Source organism: Limulus polyphemus, unplaced genomic scaffold (genome assembly GCF_000517525.1).
Source record: "Limulus polyphemus unplaced genomic scaffold, Limulus_polyphemus-2.1.2 Scaffold1413, whole genome shotgun sequence".
In the NCBI taxonomy this organism is placed as follows: Eukaryota; Metazoa; Arthropoda; class Merostomata; order Xiphosura; family Limulidae; genus Limulus; species Limulus polyphemus.
This window is the reverse complement of record NW_013667023.1, coordinates 185,480-198,436: the sequence shown is the minus strand read 5'-3', so window position 1 is coordinate 198,436 and position 12,957 is coordinate 185,480. Positions and strand designations below refer to the sequence as shown.

Below are 12,957 nucleotides of genomic sequence, written 5' to 3'. Positions count from 1 at the left end.
TGAGTTTGTTTGTCTGACTGTGTAAAATTTTTTCAAATAGACCAGGATTTATCAATCTAACATATTACCTGTAAAAAAGCATAGCTTAAATGGCGAGCATGAAAATGATAGAAAAAGGAAAGTTTGAGTGAATGGCATGAAAACTACCAAAAATATTTTGTGGGTCATGACTAGTTTACAGTTAAACTATTAAAAAAGGAATCTACATATTATTTAACCCTATGTGAATGGTGTTGGTGCTTCGCACCACCCAGTTTCTATGAAGTTATACATAACATTGTTTTTTATAATTCTGAATTTACTAAGTATATATTCAAGAAATTTTGCAGACTTTTAGTAAAAGGTATAAATATGTTGTACATAAAAGGAAAAGCAATTTTTCTTTTAAATTTGAAATAAATCTAAACCACCCTGTTTTATTTCTGCATGTTGTAATAGACAATTAATTATACACAATTTATTTTTACAACCAAATCTAATAGACCTTTCAACTTGATTCATTTAGTTTTATTGTTTTAAATCTGTATTTAGACCCTCTCAGTGTATGCCATTAGCCATATGTTTATTTCAGTTATGAAACACAAAGTATAGAATGTCCTAAAACTACTGTAATTATCTGGCTTTCTGACTAGGCTACAAACAAGCTCAAAAATTCTGTTGACCACTCAAAGCTCAACAATAATGACCACACATAAACACAAATGTTCTATTAATGCTTGCCAAAAAAGAAATAACGTTTTGTAAATTCTTCTAGGGAACAGAATAGGACAAATGGTATAGATAAATTTATTCAAAGCTGTGACAAGATGAGAAGAATTCTTAATGGTGGTTTTCACAAATTTAATTATCTCACTATTTCCTTTTGAATTTAAATCGTATACAAATTTGAATTATAAAATACATTTTGTACCAAGTTTATTAACATACATTAATAAATGTTGTTTCATTAAATGTTGAATTTAACACTTTAAAAAGGTCATAACATGTGAACTTTGCACACATTGTTCAAATTGTCACAGATATATGAGGATTGGATTGAGTGAAGTGCACACATAATTAGTGTTTTAGTGTTGTTTTTTTATTACTACACTTAAATGATGAAACGGCAGTATGTAGCATCTTAAAATCTCATTTTCATCTCACTTCAGATTACAAAAATATATCGGATTATGTGATTTTTTTAAGTTAGTTCAACATGCATCAGACAGTTTGTTAATGGTAGGAATGGGCAGAAAAAGGGAGTTCTGAGTGGAATCAATATGACATTTTTATATAAGGTTGTTCGTATTTAAAATATAGTTGAAAGAACTACTGTGTGCATCTGTGGCTCTTACAATTTTCTTTAGAATATACAAATTTTCTCATGTGAATGTACTGGACATATATACATTTTCTTCCTTATGGTAATCTGAGTAAAGAGAGATTTATTTATCCTCATTAAATCTAAATTGATTGATATTTTGAAACATCAGTAACAATATTATTTCTTGCTACAATGTTTACAAAGGACTTTGAAGTAAAATTATTTAAGAATTCATTTCCAACTAATATCAGCTTCATCATCAACTACTAGTTTGCATACAAAGTTTAATTTCTAACCTAATGGTTTTTGATCAAAATTTCAGAGACCAGTACTCTTCAAGAGTACAACAGAAATTTGTTTATTTATTAATCTATGCTATTATTAATTTGTTGTTTCTATTATTATTATAAGAATCAGTGAGTGTTATAAATAAGCTGGTCTTTCTGATTTCCACTCTTTTGCTCCACAAAATACAAGTGTAAATGCAGCAACATCTGAAACATACTATATAGGTCTGTGGTTGGAATATTCAGCTTTTTCCTTGCTATGCCCAATGCACAAACTTCAGTTTTCCCAAGAGAGAAGGTCACTGTGTCTATTTACGATGCATGTTATCATCAACAAACAAAACGGCGCTGCACATGTACACTTAAAAGCTGAATACTAAAGAGCTTGGTGCAAGAACCTATAATTTACCTTTTGGACCCTCCAATTTTGAAGCCTGGAGGAAGCTCTGACTGTTGCAAATAGGAGAATATCAACAGAGGCATTAAACCTCTCACTATAGAGTCAGTGGATTACACTGACCTTTCGACCATCAGAGTTCTCATACTATAATTTTCAATATGTTTTGTGTATCTTCATGAGATTTGGCAAGCTTTCAGTAAATGTTACAAGTCTCTTATACACCAAAAAATTTGCCTGTGAATATATAGGATCAGTGTGTTTACTGCTCTGAGTGCAAAGTGATTTTCATGTTAAGATTAAAAATACTTCACTGAAAATTGTCAAATTTCATTTGCATAATTTTTAAACCTAAATAACTATCAAACTTTAAAAAAAAAAAAGAACCATAAATAATACATAATTAACTAAAATATAAAAGTAAGACCTAAATACAATTTAACCGTATCTCTAACTGTAACATATTTAGGTAAGAAACAACTAATGCTCTAGTCAATCAAACAGCCAACAATACTACAGGCAGTTGCATGTACCCTGTGACAAAAACTCTGCACCAATTTCAAAATAACTCTTGTTGGATTATAGTGTAAAATGAACTCTCTCTAATGACTATATACATGCAAATGTAACCTCTATGTGTAGGCTATAAAACTCAAACAAACCTATTGAAGGTGAGCATGGCACCAGTCAGAGGTTGGCAAAATTTGTTACTTGTTTCAATTGTATTCATCCATAAAACTTAATGTATGTGTCAATAGATTAAGTAAAAATCTTATTGTCTAGGTGTACATCTACACAACTGGCATTGTGTTATTGAAGATACGGAGTGCTAAAGTAGAGAATTTTCATAGCTTGTGGGTCATGTGACAATACATTTGAAGTTTTAAGTAGGTTTTTTTAAAGGTTTCTTTTGAAACAAAGGACTTAAAACTTAGATAACCTAAAACTTTGAATAATAGCATACCTTATAATATTAATTTCATTCACATACATTGTTAGTAAAGGTGTTTAAGTTTTGAATGTAACACAGTGACTTGCACAGAAAAGTGTTTAAAGGGGTACCTGTGTCAAATGGGTTAAATAATGCATGCAAGAACACAGGATAATAACACTCGCAAAGTAAACAATGTCTTATTACTATCATAATTTATCTGGCTTTATAACTATCTGACAAGTTTTAAAGAACTTAGCTAAGCTTGTCAATATGAATACTATAAGAGAAATTTTCAAACTGGAGGCAAAATAGACAATACTCTGTACAGAAAACAATGTAATATAATACGTCATTTGATAGATTAAAATCTTTGCTTTTCTATTGGTTGTGAATAATATAGTATACAATTTGTAAAAGAGAAGATGTAACGAGTGGGTCTGATTTTCTAGTCTGTGGCTCCATAAATAGGATTGAAGTATTTAAAAAATATGCTTTGCCTTAGTAAACCTATGATATGAGTAATTTACGTAAAATTCTGTACTTCTTGGAGGAGTGGTAAATAAATTAGAAGGAATACCTAGAGAACATACGTCACAATTCTCGTACTAAAGGATATTGTGGATTTTTTTAAATATTTCTTTATAAAAGTAAGAAATTACAACTTATACTAAAATTTTATTTATTAACTACATTTAAATTCTGAGTTTATTTGTATACGATGATAATAAAATAATTAGATTTCGAATGTAACTCTAAAAAGTCATGGCGTGCACTTTAACCTCATAGCAAGAGTTGACAGTTGTGACAAAAGCAGATCTTGTGTTACAAATGTTTTCATATTGTATTATGTTATACAGAGATGCTTGTTTAAAAAAAAAAGGAATATACACATGAGTGCAGAAACAAAAGTTTAAACTAAATTTAGTAAATAAGAAGTTACAGAATTGTTTGTTGAAAAAAGTATAAGTATGTGAGTAGAGAAACAAAAGTTGTACAAGCGTAACTGACAAAAGAATAATGAAGACGGAATTTGGTTGTACCTGTTCACACAGAAATAGATTATTAGAGGAGAGTTTATGTAAAATTGAACAGGATGTAATGTAGAAAGTGTCGTTTAAAAATTTAGCAAAGCCAGCTTTACACAATATAGTGGAAGTATTGCTATATAAACAAGATTGTGTTGTACAACATCAAGTTTGACATCCTGTTGTCTATTCTGTCCATCTGGAGGAAGAAGAGGAGTTTATTATATCATGTGAAGTTGGTGTTTAATGAAACTGGGAGAGTTGATGAGCATTACTTTAAATGAATCTTTTGCATGCATCTCAGAATGCATAGTGTTTTCATTACAAAATGGCTCAGAACTCTTTAGATAAATAATAAGCCAACTTGGTGGTTACATATGTGACCACTTGCTTTCAATTAGGCAAAACACAATTGTAAAGAAACATCATCTAGCTCTATTAATGGTTTCTCTGTTGTATGACAGAATCATGCTTCTTTTAATAACTGCCACAGTGAATGGCATAGAAAATATAAAGAAATTTAAAATTTTTCTCTTGGAATGAATAAATTTTCAGCCTTGTAACTTCTTTTTAAAATGTTATTTTGTTGCTTGTACATCATAAAATCTTAACCTACTGAACACTAACATTTTTGTTTGGTTTCTATTTTTTAAACATTTATATAATCAGAAAAATTTTAATTCACTTTTTTCCCAACAGTTGTTGCATCTTCTACTGTTATGTAAATGAATGTCAGTATTATCTTTTGTTATATTTTTCTGTATAAATTTGAATTTCTATTTGATGAAGCAGTTACTTGAAATTTTTAATCCTCTTGTGTATCTAGTAATATATTTAAATTTAGTGTCTGTAATAAACTAAAAGGAAGACTGTAATTTTATAAATGGTAATTTATAACTAATTTAAATTGAAATTTGTTTATGGTTGTCACTGAACATGGCAGTGAGTATTTTTTTAGATATACTTTTAGATAATGCAAAATTCTTAATTTAATCTAATGATTTGTTTTGTTTTCAGGAAAATGTGCAACTGCAATTGGAAAGTGAATACAGACATCGACTGATGCAAGTGTATGAGGAAGTGAAGAAACGAATGGTAATTAATGATCACTGATAAAGATTATAATGCCATTTACAGTAATGTACTGAACCATTGTTGATTTCTCTATTTAAAAAGTTTTTTCAAGCTGATATCTTGCCAGTCTTTGATAACTATTTATGAGTGAATAATTTAAACAAGTGAAATGCTTACATATTAAAACACATTAATTTGAAACAGTAATGCAAAAAAAAGTTTCCTGCAATTCTAGTTGTATAAAGATCATGTGCACATAGGATGTTCATAATAGGTTTGAAGAAGTAAGTTTGGTTATGTATAATCAGTTTAAAAATTTATGGATGCTTAGAGATAATATTCTCCCATTTCCAAGAGTACTAATAAAGGATGTATTATATCCTAGTGATAAACCTTTTTGCTTATGATCATTTACAGATGTTTCCATATCAGTTTCTTTATATGAACACTAACAACTCTTGAGATGGTGGCTTTTACAGGAGCCATGATCTTTTTGTTTTCTAGGTGCATACTGTAAAGTTTGAAAATTTAGTGGGATATATTATTTCCAAAAATGTATTAAACTTCTTCACGATATCAAAATTACCAGTTGAAGGGTGCAAACAGTCCTTCAGTAATATCTCTAAATAATGAAAAACAAATATTTATATATATAACTCATAAGAAAGTTGTTCTGTATTTGAATATGTAATATATTATTTCTGTCAGTCATTGGAGTCATTTCACACCATAGTATTTTTACTATGTAGGGTTGTGTTTCCTCTTCTTTCACTGGGGTGGATACAGAATAATGGTTAGGGTGTTGAGCTTTGGATCAAAGGGTCCAGGGTTTGAATCATGATCTACATGCCCCCAGTGGCACAGTGGTATGTCTGCAGACATGCAACACTAGAACCCGGGTTTCAATACCCATGGTGGGCACAGCACAGATAGCCCATTGTGTACTTTGTGCTTACTTACAAACAAACATGATCTACATAAAGACTGAATACAAGTGTAAAAAGGTTGTAATTTCATTGTACAGATCACTGGTTAGGCCACATTTGGAGTGTTATGTTCAGTCTTGGTCTCCTTACCTTAGGAAGGATGGGGAATTCTTGGAAAGGGTTCATAGGGGGCTACTAAAATGGTACATAGGATGAAAAGGGTGTCATACAAGGACAGGTTAACATCTTTAAAATTGTTTTCTCTTGAAAACGAGAAGAGTTAGGGAGGAACTGATTGTGGTGTTTAAGATTATTAAGGGAATCGATAATGTTTTTGAGTCTTTTTTTTTCTTCTTTTGTACTTAAAGGTAAAAAATGGTAAGGCTATGGGACACAAATATAGATTTTGGCTGGTTAGGAGTAATCTACATGTGAGATTTTTTTAACAGGGCAGCTGACCTTTGTAATGGGTAGTGTTCAGATGTGGTAAATGCAATAAATTTAAGGGAAGGCCTAATAAATATTAAATAATGAGGGGTGGCTTTGAGTTGTTTATTATATTTTATGTTCTGTTCAATAGTTTGCTCATTATGCATAACATGCATGCTTATTACTCTTCTGTGGAATTAAAAATAGCAAATGTTTTGCTTTATCCTGAACATTATACAACTTCAAAACAAGTCTTCAAAATTCCATTCACCAACTTGCCATATTTTTTATTCTAGAGCTGCATGATGAAGCTTTCCAGAATTTTAATTTTCAATACCCCTAATATTTAAAAAAATAATTGGTGCAAGTATTTTTCTTCATAGTAGTATGTATGTGAAGAGCAAAATACAGTATGCAAACTTTAGGGAAGTTTGGATATCAAAAATGTAAAATCTGCTTTAAAATGGCTTTCAAAATAACCTGTATTACATCAAGTGCTAGACTGAGAGCTTGCATTGCAAGGACCTAGTGGAAATGGAGCAGTATATTCAGTCTGCTTCTACTTAGCTCTCTCTCCCTCTCTCAAAGCAAAAAAACAAGTATGTGGTTAAGGTCAAAGCACAGATATTCCTTTACGTAGTTTTGTGCTTACCAAACAATCATAATGGCAGTTTTTTGATTACTTAGATAATTGGAGATTCTCTAATCGTTCATGTGGCATCTTGTCCCTATCTTTAACAGATGTTCATGTTCAATACATCATGTGGTGCTAACTTGTGTAACTAATTCAGACGACCCTATTTTCTGGTAATGTGGCAAAACTGTTTTTAAATAATTGACTATTTTCATGACCTTAATAGATTTAATTATAATTTTGATTGATCAATTGCTGGAATAATCAAAAATAGTAATAATCAGAACCAATAATTTTGGTTACTTTGTTATTTTTACATGACACCATTCAATCTAATCATTCCTCTTAAGTTATCAATTGAAATGCCCAGCTCTAATAGTAACTGTTTGGATTTCTTGTTGTTTTATAAGAATTATCTCAAAAAATTAACTGTCATATTTTTTGCTATGAAACTTGAAGACTGTAGATTATTTCCAAATAAGTTTTATGGCTAAAACATCATTTGAGATTTGACTTTCTCTGTCTCTTAAAAGATATGTTTAAAGTAGAGTTTATAATATATAATGTTAAGTATAAGTGGCCAAATATACTTTATTTGTAATTTACACGACACTATTCAATGTGATCATTTCTCGTAGGTTATTGATTTAATTGCCAAGCTCTAATAGTAACTGTCTGGATCTCCTGTTGTTTTATAAGAATTATCTCAAAAAGTAACTAATTAATTATTTAGATTTCATAAAGTCATTGATAAGAAGGAAAACGTTTTTTTTTCTGAAACCAGCACTCCAAATGAACTGGAAAGGAGTACATTTTTGTTAATACTAAAGAAATTGGCATATTTATATTTCATTACTGTAATATAATTAATTAATCATATTAAACATGCATTACTAATCACTATGTATGAATGACTAAAAAATGTGGAGAAAATTGAGGGGTGCAGTTATCTGCATTCATGAAGTTAATACGTGCTACGCACATGAATCATCATGTGATATGTAATGTAAAACATTAGTTATAACAAACAGAGATAATGTGGGTTAAGTACCCTCCACTTTCTTGATCGTATTTTTTCTATTAAACAAAGCCTTATTGAGTTTATTGTGTGTTGAAAATATAGGACTATCAAGTTCAATTGGTGAATACACGTCGAATGTTAGAACAGAAGCACATGGTCAACTGGATTGTGGACAGTGTTATCAAAGGTATCTCACCCCAGCAGGTAAGTTGTGCTACAGTGTTTTGATTTTTTTCATAAAATCTATAAAAGAGTAAATGTATTAATTTTTAATAAGTAATACTAACTAGAGATGTATGGACATCTTAAAAGAAATAGTGTGATCTTTTATACCCCAGACAGGAAATAGAGCTTTTAAGGGGTGAAAAAAGTTAATGTTTATAATGAAATATGGTGTATAAATGAATGAATAAAAGTGAAGAAATGAGGAGCAAACTGGTTAAAAATATTAACAACAGCATCATACTGATATATAAAACAGCTAAATACACAGAATTAGAATTAATTAATCTATAGTTCATTTCTAATTTTAACCTGTTGTAGTATTCATACTTTAATGGCTTAAGTAGCACTATCTGTAATTTTACATTTTCTCCTACTTCAAAGACTTCCCAAGCAGAACTTGCAGTACTTATTAATGGTTTGATAAGTAAATTTTTGTGTTCTTGTAGGTTTCATAGATGTAAATAAGGACACTGGAAATATTTGTCATTTACACAGTAATCAGTGTGTGATAAATGTAATTCATGTTGTCTTTCTTGGACTTTTTTTTTTCTTAATTGAGATGCCTTGACTATAATATTAAGATTTGATAGACTTTATGCATTTTACTGACCTTGTAACTACCACAAGAAATCAAAATTACACTCTTTTATTTCTTTGTTGAGTGACTGCTGATCGTAACAAATTTAGTTATTTTTCCTAAACAGCATCAGGCTTGTAACACTTTACATTTTCTTTTATTTAGTTCTTTGTTTTCTTGCTCATTTAACTACGTCAAGCTACCAAACATGCATAACAAAGCTGGTGAACAAGTAGCCACAGTTACAGTAAAACAAAGTACTGGATTATGCATGTGCAGCTCGTGTGCATACCTATACAAAAAAAAACTTTATTTAGTTTTTTTCATTTGTATTCTCTTTCCTAACTTAATAAGTTTCTAACTATTACACTTAAGATATTTTTATAACAGTAAATAAAAAGTATACTTAAAAAACAAGATATTAGGTACTTACATTTAAGTTTTGTACTTCTTTGCAGTCAAAGACTTAGGAAAAGCTAGCCCTAATTTTTGCCAAGGTTATTGTTAGTACTTTACTGAATTTTTATTTATTTCAAATATTCAATTAAGTATACAAAATAATAATTTACACAAAGAATACAATATTTATTAATTATTGTAACTTAATTGTTTTTCTAACTTAAAATATTTCCCTCACTTGATCGCAGTGAACTTGGTTATTGCAAAAGTTGAAAATGTAGATCAAATAATTCGAAAATTCATCAGAACTAGCTAACCTATTACGTAATTCAGTAAATTAAAATCTTCTCTTTCTATGAGTTATAATTATTGATAGTATGTGATAGGAGGGTGTGGTATATGGGTTTGACTTTCTGGTTTGTGTCTGTAAATCAAAATAATTGGAGGCTATGAGATTATATTATGTTGTAGAAGTATCAATATGGTATGTTTTTAATTTGTTTTAAAATTCAGAAGCTCAAATATGTAAGAAAAGAACATATAAATAGTGCAGTTTGATGCAAACAAATGTGATACAGAAAAGTGAAGATTGAAAATGTATTTGAATATTTCCTTTTGAAATTAAGTAATCAAAATACATATTACATTACAATTTCATATATTAACTATGTGTTGTTGCCAGATTAATTAACATTCATTGATAATAAAGTATTTTGATTGAATTTTGAATGTAATCCCATAAAAAGGTCATGACTTGCACACTTTTACCTACCTGTATCCAGAGGGTTAAAGGTCCTATAACTATTCTAGAAGGTAATTTTTCTTACTTCAGAGGATTTTGTTTTTAATCTTGTATGGAGGTTTGGCTTAATTTTTAACACATTTATTTATGTGAAAAAAAATAAGATGCAATTTGTGTTATCCAGTATTACAATTTATTTCTGCTCTCTTATTTCAGGAGAAAGAAGCCCTACAAAAATGTATGTCTGACCTCAAGTCATTGGCAGCCAGTGTTCACTGAGCTTGGTATACCATAAAAACAATATGATTGATTATTAGATTATAATGCTGTGGCACTATTTACTAGAAAAACTGGTTAATTTGTAAATACCATGTAGTAATTTACTATTTTCTAGGAAGGTATTAAAAGGAAATTGAAAAAAAAACATTCTTACAGCCTTATGTAGACAAGTTGACAGAATAAAGTCTTGGTAACATGTTCAATTATATTGCTGTCTTTTGTTTCTTTACTCAGAAATATTTCTTGTATAAAGTCTAACAAAATTAACACCTTATCCAAACAGCTGGAGAAAGTGATGATGTACTTGATCTATCACTATTAATTATTACAAGTGTGAAATAAAATGCTAGATAATGAAGCAGTTATGAAGGTATCTTTTAAGTATCTTAAATATTTTGTAATGAAACCTTTTATATATGTATTATAAACAATGCCTAATTTACATACTTGCATCTTTGCTATAACAAAATGTTCAGTACATATCTAAAAACTGTTACATATTATCCTTATAGTCTTCTTCCATTTAAAAGTAAAACATTCAAGTAAGCACTTGACTGTACTTATAACTGCAAATTGCCAAAATGTATTGACTCTTATTTCAAACATTTTTATGTTAATTCCACTTCTAGAGCCACTTGTAATTATAATAGAATTCTATTACTGATTAATGTTTTTTAGTACAAACTAATTATAATTATAGCTGGACAATTAGTGGTATTTGCTAATTAGTTGATCAACAGCCTCATTTATTTACTTGTTACATCATTCCTCAAACCATGGTCTTTACAAGGAAAACAAAAGTTGGTGATGGGTGCTGCCAGCCAATTGACTTCCCTCTGGTCAGCAGTTCAAAATTACTTATAGAGACAGGCAGCCTTAGTAGTTTTCCCATAACAAAGATAGGAAATAGTTATCAAATCCAATACCCCTGAACCATGATTCTCATCACCAAAGCTGAACAAACTTGTATTGTTTTTAACCTTTGAAAATAATGTTTTATCAACAGAACCTTTCATTGCCTTTAATTATAGTATAAGATGATATATAGGTCAGTGGCCTGTGATAGTTATATAATAATAACATTTTAATGATAAAAGAACAAAAAAACAATAAATGGTTTGAATGCATGAAAAACAAAATAGCAAAGCAATACATTAAAACTTTGCAAGTAATATTAGTAATTTAACATACCCAGAAGTACACAAGTTAATGCTTCAATTTTCTTCCATCCCAGTATGTGACAAGATCCTGAATTTTTCTGTCCACATGTTCTTTTAAGGAAATATTTTGTTGAAAATATACTAGTGGCAGTGAATCAACAATATCAGTTTTTTAGGTGCTATGAAAGAAATAAGATCAATTAAAAGGTTTGTATGTGTATAAAATCTTGTTCAATTGTGGCATCATGACTACTGACTGTGAATACCCTGCAACAAAGTATTATTATTATTGAAAAACAAATTTTTGAAAAGTGTGAAAGAATTGTTGCAATAACTACCCAAAAATTGCACAAGCCTTCAAGTAGAAGCAGAATGGATTATCCAGTTAATTTTATTTAAGCTAATAGATGTATGATCCTGTGGCCTTTGTATGCTAGAGTTAATCAAAATTATAAAGATTTATTTTGTAAAAACATCAAAAAATTATAATATCACTAAAAGGTCATGCAGTATCCCATTTTTTACCCAAAACAAATATCACAGCAATAGAAATGGATCGTGATTACCTGAAAGATCCTCTGAATACTTGAATAGAACTACAAGTTAAGAAATAAAGTGCCACATAGTTCACCTTTTTCAACAGAAATGTAGACCCTATGTTAAAACATTCTGTGCTATATAAGAAACATATCTGTATCTTTTCAGAAGTGTACTTTCTTTGTCTTATTTTGCATTAGGGGATAAGAGTGGCTCAGTGGTTAGCATGCCAGACCATAGATCTGAGATTTTATGGTTTGCACCTTATTAATGCCAAAACAAAGACTGCACTACACACTTTGAGGTCATTGGTGCAATATAAGAATGACAGTCTAATACCATTATTTGACTGGAGTCGCCCACGATGAGTTGGTAATAGGTGATGTTGACAAGCTGCCTTCCTCCAGTCTACCACTTCAAAATTAAGAACAGATAGCTCTCAAGTAACTTTGCATGTAATTCAGCAAACAACAGTCTATGCCATAACTGTTTCTTTCTTTTTCTTATTCGTACTAATTATAGTGTTATAATCTAATTCTTGGTAAAAGTACATAAAATAACATGCTCCATGTTGCTAAGACCCATGTTACTTGTTTATGTATCATATTTCACTGAAAATTTTACACAAAATGAAGTTCATGTGTTTGAGAAACATATAGAATTGCAGGGGAAGAACTCATTGTAGAAATAAAATCTCTGAATATGTTGAGCAAATAAACAAATGTTTAAATATGGTCAAGTCGGCCAACAACATATTCATTCTACTGTTGTTAAAGCAAATGCTCATACAATGTGATAGTTACATTTTTAACTTAGAGTTATTTCACACATGATTAGTAAATTGTATCATTTTATATAATACTTCCATGACAGTTAGTCAAACATGACATTATTCTTGAAGTTGGCCCGGCATGGCCAGATGGTTAGGGTGCTCGACTGGCAATCTGCTGGTTCGAATCCCCATTACACCAAACATGTTCGCCCTTTCAGCTGTGGGGGCATTATAAT

At 30.0% G+C, this 12,957-nt stretch overlaps 1 protein-coding gene across 1 annotated transcript in view; it reads left to right on the top strand.

The window, feature by feature from the left end:
- Positions 1-10,460, top strand: part of LOC106463460 (ATP synthase subunit b, mitochondrial-like) — a 37,881-nt gene extending 27,421 nt beyond the window's left edge. The window contains exons 6-8 of the mRNA XM_013923491.2: positions 4,964-5,041; positions 8,133-8,234; positions 10,190-10,460. Coding sequence (XP_013778945.1) covers positions 4,964-5,041; positions 8,133-8,234; positions 10,190-10,252 — 243 coding nt within the window. The 3' untranslated portion in view covers positions 10,253-10,460. The remainder of the gene's footprint in view (positions 1-4,963; positions 5,042-8,132; positions 8,235-10,189) is intronic.
- The last annotated feature ends 2,497 nt before the right edge of the window (positions 10,461-12,957 follow it).